Source organism: Globicephala melas, chromosome X, assembly GCF_963455315.2.
Source record: "Globicephala melas chromosome X, mGloMel1.2, whole genome shotgun sequence".
Classification (NCBI taxonomy): domain Eukaryota; kingdom Metazoa; phylum Chordata; class Mammalia; order Artiodactyla; family Delphinidae; genus Globicephala; species Globicephala melas.
Window position 1 is genome coordinate 28,160,061 of NC_083335.1, and position 13,076 is coordinate 28,173,136.

General features: G+C 41.0%; 1 protein-coding gene across 2 annotated transcripts in view; it reads right to left on the reverse strand.

Annotated features, from left to right (window-relative positions):
• DOCK11 (dedicator of cytokinesis 11) overlaps positions 1–13,076 on the reverse strand; it is a 193,665-nt gene that overhangs the window by 106,350 nt on the left and 74,239 nt on the right. For both annotated transcript variants that reach the window (XM_060291970.1, XM_060291969.1), the window contains exons 15-20: positions 10,976–11,098; positions 10,695–10,771; positions 7,893–8,077; positions 7,739–7,804; positions 5,320–5,412; positions 3,179–3,302 (exon numbers count right to left, since the gene is read on the reverse strand). In XM_060291970.1, coding sequence (XP_060147953.1) covers positions 3,179–3,302; positions 5,320–5,412; positions 7,739–7,804; positions 7,893–8,077; positions 10,695–10,771; positions 10,976–11,098 — 668 coding nt within the window. The remainder of the gene's footprint in view (positions 1–3,178; positions 3,303–5,319; positions 5,413–7,738; positions 7,805–7,892; positions 8,078–10,694; positions 10,772–10,975; positions 11,099–13,076) is intronic.

Below are 13,076 nucleotides of genomic sequence, written 5' to 3' on the forward strand. Positions count from 1 at the left end.
ACGAATTCTTAGAAATGCACAACCTTCCAAGACTGAACCAGGAAGAAACAGAAAATATGAACAGACCAATCACAAGCACTAAAACTGAAACTGTGATTAAAAATCTTCCAGCAAACGAAAGCCCAGGATCAGATGGCTTCACAGGCGACATCTATCAAACATTTAGAGAAGAGCTAACACCCATCCTTCTCAAACTCTTCCAAAATAGAGCAGAGGGAGGAACACTCTGAAACTCATTCTACGAGGCCACCATCACCCTGATACCAAAACCAGACAAAGATGTCACAAACAAAGAAAACCACAGGCCAATATCACTGATGAACAAAGATGCAAAAATCCTCAACAAAATACTAGCAAACAGAATCCAACAGCACATTAAAAGGATCATACACCATGATCAAGTGGGGTTTATCCCAGGGATGGAAGGATTCTTCAATATACACAAATCAATCAATGTGATACACCATATTAACAAACTGAAGAAGAAAAACCATATGATCATCTCAATAGATGCAGAAAAAGCTTTCGACAAAATTCAACACTCATTTATGATAAAAACCCTCCAGAAAGCAGGCAGAGAGGGAACCTACGTCGACATAATAAAGGCCATATATCACAAACCCACAGCCAACATTGTTCTCAATGGTGAAAAACTGAAACCATTGCCTATAAGATCAGGAACAAGACAAGGTTGTCCACTCTCACCACTATTATTCAACATAGTTCTGGAAGTTTTAGCCACAGCAATCAGAGAAGAAAAAGAAATAAAAGGAATCCAAATCGGAAAAGAAGAAGTAAAGCTGTCACTGTTTGCAGATGACATGGTACTATACACAGAGAATCCTAAACATGCCACCAGAAAACTACTAGAGCTAATCAATGAATTTGGTAAAGTAGCAGGATACAAAATTAATGCACAGAACTCTCTGGCATTCCTATACACTAATGATGAAGAATCTGAAAGAGAAATTAAGAAAACACTCCCATTTACCACTGCAACAAAAAGAATAAAGTATCTAGGAATAAACCTACCTATGGAGACAAAAGACCTGTATGCAGAAAACTGTAAGACACTGATGAAAGAAATTAAAAATGATACAAACAGATGGAGAGATATACCATGTTCCTGGATTGGAAGAATCAACACTGTGAAAATGACTCTACTACCCAAAGCAATCTATAGATTCAATGCAATCCCTATCAAACTACCACTGGCATTTTTCACAGAACTAGAACCAAAAATTTCACAATTTGTATGGAAACACAAAAGACCCCGAATAGCCAAAGCAATCTTGAGAACGAAAAACGGAGCTGGAGGAATCAGGCTCCCTGTCTTGGGACTATACTACAAAGCTACAGTAGTCAAGACAGTATGGTACTGCCACAAAAACAGAAATATAGATCAATGGAACAGGATAGAAAGCCCAGAGATAAACCCACGCACATATGGTCACCTTATCTTTGATAAAGGAGGCAGGAATGTACTGTGGAGAAAAGACAGCCTCTTCAATAAGTGGTGCTGGGAAAACTGGGCAGGTACATGTAAAAGAATGAAATTAGAACACTCCCTAACACCATACACTAAAATAAGCTCAAAATGGATTAAAGACCTAAATGTAAGGCCAGAAACTATCAAACTCTTAAGAGGAAACCATAGGCAGAACACTCTATGACCTAAATCACAGCAAGATCCTTTTTGACCCACCTCCTAGAGAAATGGAAGTAAAAACAAAAATAAACAAATGGGACCTAATGAAACTTAAAAGCTTTTGCACAGCAAAGGAAACCATAAACACGGCCAAAAGACAACCCTCAGAATGGGAGAAATTATTTGCAAATGAAGCAACTGACAAAGGATTAATCTCCAAAATTTACAAGCAGCTCATGCAGCTCAATATCAAAAAAGCAAACAACCCAATCCAAAAATGGGCAGAAGACCTACATAGACATTTCTCCAAAGAAGATATACAGATTGCCAACAAACACATGAAAGAATGCTCAACATCATTAATCATTAGAGAAATGCAAATCAAAACTACAATGAGATATCATCTCACCCCGGCCAGAATGGCTATCATCAAAACACCTGCAAACAATAAATGCTGGAGAGGGTGTGGAGAAAAGGGAACCCTCTTGCACTGTTGGTGGGAATGTAAATTGATACAGCCACTAGGGAGAACAGTATGGAGGTTCCTCAAAAAACTAAAAATAGAACTACCATATGACCCAGCAGTCCCACTACTGGGATTACATATACCCTGAGAAAACCATAATTCAAAAAGAGTCATGTACCACAATGTTCATTGCAGCTCTATTTACAATAGCCAGAAAATGGAAGCAACCTAAGTGTCCATCAACAGATGAATGGGTAAAGAAGATGCGGCACATATATACAATGGAATATTACTCAGCCATAAAAAGAGGGAAGAGATATGGGGATGTATGTATATGTATAACTGAGTCACTTTGTTATAAAGCAGAAACTAACACACCATTGTAAAGCAATTATACTGCAATAAAGATGTTAAAAAAATAAAAAATAAAAATAATTAATTAAATAAATAAAATAAAGATTGGTCCAGGCTAGCTTGGATCTGAATCCCAGGGCGTGCTGATACTGATATAGTGGGAGTGGCACAGGCCATGTTCTTAGGGCCTTCTATGTTCTCCTAAGGATGCTTCCCATCGGCTTATCTAAAGCCTTGCTGAATGAGACCATGACTGGAGCTTTACTACCAAAGCTTATTCAAGTTCGTTAAACCTGTCCTCCTCTCACTAGAACCCCAATCTCCCTCAGGTTCAAAAACGCCCGTGGCTCTGGGCTCATGTCCCTCTTCTCAGTGAGCAGAACTGGAAAATTCTGGTTGCTGGGCTATTCTACGTGAAAGAAATGACAAAAACACTGCATCATAATATGGGTTTCTCTCTGAGAGGGGCAATATTACTTTACGTTGCCTATGGTAGCCTAAGTACACTGGCAAGCATTTGGACATGACGTTGGGTAGAAATAATGATAAAACGAACATATAATTCATCTTTCACCAATGAACTTTTAACTCAGAAATGTACTTTTTGGTGAGGGGAAGTGGTCTGTACCTCGATGAAAAGAGGTTATATATAGCCAAGACAACTCCATTTCAAATAGCTCTAGAGAGAGACATTTAAAGAGCACACGTACCTGGAGTTTCAACTGTATCCTGCTTTTTGGTTGTTCCCTTTGTGTTAATTTCACAGCTTACATGATAAAAAGTGAAAAGCAAATGATGTTTTTGATGCAGGTGAATGGGAAGCTCAATTTTAATCTGAAATGAAAGCAAAATTACACATAGCGTTTTGTTTTCATTGTCAAGCTGGACTGTCAGACCTTTAGCTCTGTTTCATCATACTTTTCCAATGACATACTTTTCTAAATCACAAGCCAAGTGGTCAAATAATAGATATGATTTAAATATATTCCAAATGCTTTTCTGGTCAGTTTCACAGTTTGACAACAATATTCTCTTGGGTTGTGAGGGCTGATTTATTACTTTTGCTGAAGAGTCCAGTGGATTCTCCTGGATTCAACTTTGCAGCAGGTTTTCTGAAACACTGGATCAAAACCACATCCTTACAGCCCAGGGATACTCTGTAACTCAATGTAAGTCAGTGAATGCAATCCATCTACAATGTGCATTGAATTTGAAAGGCTGCTTTTTTCGAAATCACTGCCCTCCTCTGCATGAAGAAAAAATTAAGCCTTTACAAATAAACATGCAAAAAGTCACTGTGGTATTACAGGATCCACAAATTACAGTTTATATAAATTTCTTTAGAAGAAGAACACAACCTTACTCTTGAATAAATAAAAAGTATCGTCCTGACACACGAATTTAATACTAAAAATTAATACTTTAAAACAAGCATTGCAAGTACTTTTCCAGTCAGAACCCAACTGCCTGTTTGTAATGCCTCCTGGGAAGTGTATGGGAGAGAGATTACAGATTTAATTGATTTAACACACATACGTGGACTTGCACAGGAACACACGCAAACACACACACGCTCACACTCACTTTCCTGGTTAATATATAGTGAATGCTTGAAAAGTCCATTTCCTAAAGATAATGTGGACTACTTACTTACATGAACAAGTTTTCTCTAGTGACTGACATTGGTTATAGAGAGGGATGTATTAAACAGCTTGGTGATGGGACATCTGGCCTAATTATCATTCACACAAGGCATGGTTTTGGTGTTATAACTAATTTCTGTTGTAGGTATATTTCACCACAGAATACGCCTATTCACAGCATCCAGACCATCTGGGTATCTAATGCTCTGCTGCACATCAATATGGACATACTCCCTCCCTGGGTGGCGAAAATGCAAAGTCCCACTACCCTCCTCTCCATCCCCGGAGAAAATAGGGGCACTGGACTGAGAAGGAATGAGTGAGCCTCGGGCTGGGGTTTAAGGCCTCCATACAACAGCAGCTGGGCCTGGGGAAATCAGGACAGCAGGGGGGATGGTTTCAGACCAAGCCAGGGATGGAGACGTGGAACCTGAGAAGCAGAAACAGCAGAGCTTCTGGCCTGGGATACGCATCCGGGTTCCATGGAGACACGCAGCCATCAAAAGCAGTCTGCGGATTTGGATAAGCCGACTACACATAGACGAGAAGAGGCTGCGGCAGAGACACTAAGAGAGACACTGGAAAGGACACAGAGACATAGAGCTAGAGAAGCGGGAAGAAGGAAAGAGGTAGGGACAGGGCCAGAAAGGCAGACTGAGGAAGGGCGCTCGGAGGCCGGGAGACCGCGCCAGCCCCCTCTGTCTACATTGCACTGAGGCATTCAGTGCAGCCAATGGGATTCTGGGGACCCAGCCATGCCGCTGTGTCTCTCGGAGCATTTCACTTACAGAGAGGCTGCACCCTCCCACGCAGGACCACAGGAAGAAAGAGCTAAAAGGGCCTTCAGAAAATCCCTTCTAAATTTCTTATTTTAAAGCTTTGGAAATGGAGACTCAGAAAGAGGAAGTGACTTGCTCAAGGTCACGGAGCCAGTTGTTGTCAAAGTAAGGGCCAGAGTCCCCGTTCCGGTGTGGTGTCTGTTTCCTACGTTATCTCACGCCAGAGCCCCTTCAATTTGTGGGCCAATCTTCCACTGTCACCAAAGGGCACCAAGCAGGCAGTGGCCCCTCGTTCTGATGTGACATTTTCTATTTTCATGGGACAAAACATTCAGCGAGTGAAAGTGCAGACACAATATTGGAAATGATTCAAAGAGAAAAAGAAGAGCCACCGCTGGGTTTTGTAAACGTCCAAATAACGCGCTTTACCTCATCATAGAACTCTGGATTTTGGTTGTGATGCGAGACAACAGCGTAAGCGTTTGTGGTAAAAACAGGCCCCGCAGGTTTTCCATAAATACACTGCAAAACAAGGAAACAGAGTCACCACCCTCAATGTCACTCTTTAAACACGATGCTAGGGAACCACAAACAGTTAGAGGCATCTGTGAGCCCAGGGTCACGGCCAAGCCCACCCAGCTCTCACCATGAACCTGTAAATTCCAAATCATTTACAGTCACTCCAGACACCACCCCAGACATCGCCTTACTTGGTTGGCTGCGTGAATGCTTCTGAATTTCCGGCCATCTGAGAAATATAATTCCAACCTAGCTGACAGTAAGAGGCTGAACACTTCTCATCATTTGGAAGGGAAACACTCTCCAACCAGGCTGGAAAGCTGACTTCTCTCGTGCTATTTGCACTTCTTAGTATGAGAAGCTCCCCCTCAGTCGGTCAGCAACATTTGCTGAATGCTCGCTGTGCAGTGGGGTAAGGCGAGGAGTTAACAAAATAGAACCAACAGCAGATCCCTTCCTAGCCTCGAGGAATTAGAAACTGAATGTCCATTAAGCTACAGACTAGCTTACTGTTCTCTCACTTTATGAGCCACAGTTTAAGAGTCACCAGCTTGCTGTTACACCAATAAAATTAATGGAAGGCTTTCTATGGTTCCATGGAAAGATCCGATTTCATTTCTAGTGTGAGCTTTTCAGTTCCATAGGCCTAATAAGTTCAAGGATGAAAATATGGAGTCACTGTGCCAAGGTCCTAACTGCCTCACTCGGGTACTTCGGAGCTAGCCTCCGGGCCAGCTAAGAAATGAAAGTGACACTCCACATGAGTGCAACGCCAGCTCTCCTTAAATACGGTCATGGAGGCAATTTGCAGGCACTGCGGAGAGGTAACCTAAGAATCTTTAAGTATACAAAAAGGATATCGGATGAATGGCTAAAGAAGATGTGGCACATATATACAATGGAATATTACTCAGCCATAAAAAGAAACGAAATTGAGTTACTTGTAGTGAGGTGGATGGACCTAGAGTCTGTCATACAGAGTGAAGTAAGTCAGAAAGAGAAAGACAAATACCGTATGCTAACACATATATATGGAATCTAAGAAAAAAAATGTCATGAAGAACCTAGGGGTAAGACGGGAATAAAGACACAGACCTACTGGAGAATGGACTTGAGGACACGGGGAGGGGCAAGGGTCAGCTGGGACAAAGTGAGAGAGTGGCATGGACATATATACACTACCAAACGTAAAATAGATAGCTACTGGGAAGTAGCCGCATAGCACAGGGAGATCAGCTCGGTGCTTTGTGACCACCTAGAGGGGTGGGATAGGGAGGGTGGGAGGGAGGGAGACGCAAGAGGGAAGAGATATGGGGATATATGTATAAGTATAGCTGATTCACTCTGTTATAAAGCAGAAACTAACACACCATTGTAAAGCAATTATACTCCAATAAAGATGTTTAAAAAAAAAAAGGATACCGCATGGGGGCGAAGAAAATGTTATTCTCATCTCCACTGAAGGAAGAATCAGAGAACATACACCTCATTTGAGCCAGCTAATTCTTAATTTAACCTAGCTTTCTCTGTGAAAAAACTCTCTTTTCAAGGGTCATAGCTATTAACCATTCAATGACTTAACTGGGGCTGTTCCAGCCTCTTTCCCAAGGTGGTTTAAGTGGAAGATTTGCCATCCATCTGTCTGATTTAGGCTCAAGCTAGAGAAGTTGGGAAGCCAGATAAACACTCTGTGATGGCTAGACGGTCTGACTTCTCTCTCAGGCCTCTGATTAATGGGCTATGGGCTAAAGGGCCAAAAGTAAAAAGCGGCTATAAAGAGTGAAAATGTGAGGGCATTGTGAAGTGACAGGTATTTAAGGACTGCGGTAGCAGAGAATGCTGAGATGCTTTTCGTGGATCACTAATTCAGGTTTGGAGGTACCATCTGGCCAGCCACAGACTAGAAGTCATATCTCAGATCAAAGCAGTTATGCTGTGCTTCTGTCAGCTCGAAGCCCGTTCAGGTTTCAAGGAGAAAGGAGTTTAAACTCCCCTGATGGTACCGTTATAAGCTGTCAGGTCACGAGAAAACGACCTTGTGACTGGGCATTGGAGCAATGCAAAATCAAAGTGGGGCAAAGGCAAAAATCTGGCATATGAAGCTTACCCATTTTTAAAGTTATATATGCTCCTAACTCAGTTTGTTATTTCTTAGTATTTAACGCATTCTTATAGTTAACGTGTAAGAGCAGAGAAGACGATATAACATTTGCCGCATTAGTACATTTTCTTCGACATTTAAACACATTAAACTTAGCATACAGAACTACCGAGAACCAAAATCTCTATCTCTACTAAAAATGCATGCTTAACAATATCACAAACAAACCTTTACAGCGCTAGCATCACTTTCATCCGAATCCCGGAATTCCACACAGACCGCGATGTTCCTTGCCTAAAATGATTCATCATTCAAAATGAGTGACAAAACAAAATTATAAATAACATTTTACACCCCAAAATGTATAGTTTACACCGTGTACCTTGGCAAATGTTTTCTGGCTATCGTATTTTAACTGCAAGGGATATACATATAGATGGTTTTTGTAAACGGTAAATGGATAGCAATATTTTGTCATTTCTGGAACAAACTCTTCAACTTCCACAGTAATATTTTGACAATTCTTTTCAAAAGGCTTCAGGGGCACATATGAAGACGTAATACAGTCTGTAGCAGAAAAAAGAACAGGCAAAGATGTAACAATCATTAACACATTCCTGCATTTATAAAAATATACACGATTTGTGTTCTCAAAGAGCAGTTTAACAAATAGAATTCTTAGTGATTGACAAAAAGTTATACAAGCACTTTAAGGACCCAGAAGAACAAGTAGGAGTAAGTAGCCTGATGCTGGTTTTAGTGAAACCCTTCAAACCAGACGTGGATTGCTATTTCATTCTCAACGTAGAGCGATTTGCCAAATATTAACACATCATAATTTTGACAAATTTAAACTCTGCAAAGAAATCCATTACATTTTTCCTCCTGTGACTGCAATTTAGCTTTCACTGCAAATTTCTATTGGTATCAGGGAAGTAACAGTAAATTTATGCCAATTAGCTCATGGCTAGTCACTCTTAAAAAGTTAACTTGGTGCAGGTGCAAATTTTCACTTAAGAAATAATGGCAGCCTTTTGAAACTACAAATCTTATGATGTGTTACCAATAATAAATTCAATCCTCCCGAAAGTGGAAAACACAAAGCCTCAGAGAGGTGTAGCAGCAGCCCATGTTATTGAGGTAGCCCCTTGTAGTAAAGGTTATTCATACACTTAAGGGGCTCTAAGACTGCTGGTCCTTGCTGCAGAGCAATACTGATGGAGGAGGAAGACCCCGGAGAGTCAGACCTGAGGACACAATATTTTTTGTTGGGTTTGGCTTTCTATTATAGCGATACTTACAACAGAATATCTGGAGGTATAGAGTAAAGGTACAAAGAAACAAGTGATCATTTCACTACCCAGAGATAACTACTACTAATATTTTGGCATTATTTTCTTCTAGTCTTCTTCCTATGCATGTTTTATATAACAACACAAAAATCCCACTGTATACAGAACTTTATCCTGTTTTTTTTTTTCTGGCGTTTTATCTGATGTCTTATTTCATGAATTCTTTGTAAACATCATTTTTCATAGCTGCACAAAGTTTCATGGTATCTGGATACCATAACTGCCTTAACCACACTGACAGTGTTGGGCTCTGGTTGTTTCCAAATGCCCCCACCCCACATAAACAACACTGCAAAGAACACCTTTATGCATAAACTCCTGTCTACACTTCAAATTATTTCTTTAGGAAAAAAATAAGCCATTGTACTCTTAGATGTCTTAAAATGTCAATTGCCACTCTCCTACTTCAATCTTTTCGTGACTTCTCATGGTACTTGGAATGAAATTCAGCCTTTTAAGGAGTTACCATGGTCTTTACAATTCTCTACATGATGTGATTTTTCCTACTTCTCCTACTTCATCTCCTACTCTCCCTCGTGCCTGTCACACACTACACTAGAGCCACATTGGCTCCGTTTCTGTCCATACAAACCAAGCTAGCTCCCACCTCAAGGTCTTTACATATGGGACACCCTCAGAGCAGAATGTACAGTCACAATCACCACATGCTGGCGGGGTCACATGGTGAGCCTTCACTGGCCACCCTTTTTAAAGCAGCCTGCCCAACCACAGACTGAAATTATTCATTTATTTGTTTTCTTGTTTAATGTCTGTCATTCATTCTGGACTGTAATCTCCACACTTTCAAAGCATCTGGTAAGTATTCAATAAAGGTTACTCAATAAATGCTTATTCGGTGAATAAATGGCTAGACAGAATCTCAGAAATGGAATGCCTTAGTTACGGACATTCATGGATATCTACTGCCAAATTGTATTCCTACTCGTGATGGGGGACGGTGCCCAGCCAAAACCTAGCCAGCATTCGACAGTTCCACTTCATTTTTGTAAATCTGATAGATGAACAAAAACATCCCAATGCTTAAATGTTTACCTTTGTGTCAGTGGCATAATTACTGAGATTGGACATTTTAAAAAGATTCACAAGTCATTTTATATCCTGCAAATTGTCTTTTGTGTCTCCTGAGATCATAGATTCTTTAGACAAAAGAGATACTCCTCCTTTTGGATCCCTTCGTTGATGAAACTTATCCAAGGCAAAAGGAGCAGAAACTCACTGGAGCACACTCACAACATCATATATAATACATGAAACAGCACCTGATAAAATCAACTCAATTCACTTCCTAATCTGTAACTATTTACCATGTGTCCTGGGTTGAACAGTGTCCCACCCAAATTCATGTCCACTAGAAGCTCAGAATGTGACCTTATTTGGAAATAGGGTCTTGGCAGATGTAATTAGCTAGGAGGATGAGATCATAATGGATTAAGGTGGGCCCTAAACCCAATGACTGGTGTTCTTAATAGAAGGCCATGTGAGGACAGAGGCAGAGATTGGAGTGATGCAACTACAAGCAAAGGATGCCAAGGAGAGTCAGCAGCCACTAGAAGCTAGAAGAGGCGAGGAATGATTCTTCCTTAGAGCACTCAGAGGGAGCACGGCCCTGCTGACACCTTGATTTTGACCTCTAGCCTCTAGAACCACAGAATAAATTTGCGTTTTAAGCCACCCAGTTTGTAATACTTTCTTACAGCAGCCCTAGGAAACTGATATACCATGTCAACCTCAAGAAAAACACTGAGAAGATAAAAACCTGAGATTCAAGCATAATAGCTCTGTAGGCTTATTTGCAATATGTAAGTTCTTACTTGATAAATCCACAGGAACACATTCTACTGTGATGTTTAGCTGCCCAGGAATAATCTGCAATTTGGTCTTCTCTGGCCTAGATGTAAAATAAGAATATTTTATACTTAAAAATATGATTAAGAGGTGCATTGGTTACACTTTATCCAAACTCCCAAACGCTTCCAAAATCCAAATGCTCCGAAGCATTTGATTTTTCCCATATATGACTCGCCTTCAGAATCTGAAGGAATTATAATTCATCTATTATACTGATCTACTGCAGTAACTCCCAAACACTTACTTCTTGTATTCTGAGAGCAACTTGAGAATGTCTTCGTTTGAAAGCTTGCTACTGTCTTGTTTATACAAAGGAGAAAATCTCCCATCCAGGTCCAGAGAACCTTGAATATCTTTGAAAATGGGTCTAAAACAGGAACAGAAGGGGTTTTTTAACTCCAAAGTATTGATAAATTAAGATAAAATAGTGGTGGTGGGAGTAGAAAATGGTGAAACTATCTTGGAACATAATTCGGCAGCTTCTCCCGAAGTTAAGCATACACCTACCCTCTGATCCTGCAATTCCACTCCTAGGCATATTTCCACATGGTACTTGACCGTTCACAGCAGATTTATTTGTTATAGCCCCAAACTGGCAACCACCCAGATATTCATCAACAGGTGAATAAACAAATCGTGGTATATTCTTACAATGGAATACTACTCAAAATGAACAACTGATACAACATTATGGATGAAACTCAAAAACAGATTGAGCACAAGAAACCAAATGCCGGGGCTTCCCTGGTGGCACAGTGGTTGAGAGTCCGCCTGCCGATGCAGGGGACACGGGTTCGTGCCCCGGTCCGGGAGGATCCCACATGCCGTGGAGCGGCTGGGTCCGTGGGCCATGGCCGCTGAGTCTGCGTCGTCCCGAGCCTGTGCTCCGCAACGGGAGAGGCCACAACAGTGAGAGGCCCGTGTAGCGCAAAAAAAAAAAAAAAGAAGAAACCAAATGCAAGGGACTTCCCTGGTGGTCCAGTGGTTAACATTTCTCCTTCCAATACAGGGAGTGCAGGTTCCATCCCTGGTTGGGGAGCTAAGATCCCACATGCCTCGTGGCCAAAAAACCAAAACATGAAACAGAAGCAATACTGTAACAAATTCCATAAAGACTTTAAAAATGGTCCACATCAAAAAAAAAAAAGTCTTAAAAAAAAAAACCAAATGCAAGAGTACATACTGCATGATTCCACTTATATGATAGTCTAGAATAGGTAAAAGTCATCTAAGGTCAGTGGTTGCCTGGGTGTGGGTGGGATGGCTGACTGGACAGGAATATGAGGAAACTCTCTGGAGTGACAGACATGTTCTATATCTTGGTTGGGGTGGTAGTTTTATGACTGTAAATATCTGTGAAGATTCATCAAGTTGGACATATAAAATGTGAATTTTAATCAAAGGTAAATTATCTCTCAATAAAGTTGATAAAAATTGAATTAGATATTTAAGATCAATTTATAGAGTCTACAATATATATGTAAAGTTTCCAATATGAATTGGAATTATTCCCTCCCCCTCCCCTTCTTCCATTTTTCAAGCAGCTCTTTTACTGCTAAATCGGGAAGTAATATACAAGCACCCAACACACTGGAAGCAGCTACGGCCAGAAGCACAATTCCCCCTGGCAGAACCACTGAAAATGTGGTTATAGGCATTAACTATTGTTCCTACTTCTAAGCATACCTCCTTTATTTTCAGTAAACAGGGGTTTATCACACATCTTTAAAATACCCCAGCCAAGCCTTTAGAGTGAGTTCCTGCTACTGCTGACAACCAAAATAATTCAGGCAGAAAGAAACAGCATAATTCCACATCAGAACTGAGGATCACAGCGTCTAACTTTGAAAATTTTAAAATTCATTTTTCTACTGGCAAATCAGCATCAAGCAGCTACTGCTATGGCCTGAAGGGGGGCGGGGGGCAGTGTGCCACAGGTGTCCAGAGTGGGCTCTGAACTCAGACGCCATGAGCGCTGAGCCCTACTCACACACATGCCATGGGAACTTGGGCAAGGATTTTTTTTTTTTATTTCAGTGACTCAATTTCCTCGTCTCTAAGATGGGGGAGAATACTACCCGCCTCTTTTTTTGAGGGGGGTATGTATGTATGTGTGTATGTATGTATTTATTTGTTTGTGTGTTTGGCTGTACCGGGTCTTAGTTGTGGCACGCAGGATCTTCGTTGCCGCGTGCAGGATCTTTAGTTGCGGCATGCGGGATCTAGTTCCCTGACCAGGGATTGAACCCGGGACCCCTGCATTGGGAGCGCAGAGTCTTACCCACTGGAGCACCAGGGAAGTCCCAATACCCACCTCTTAAGGAAGTATACATTAAACACTCAGA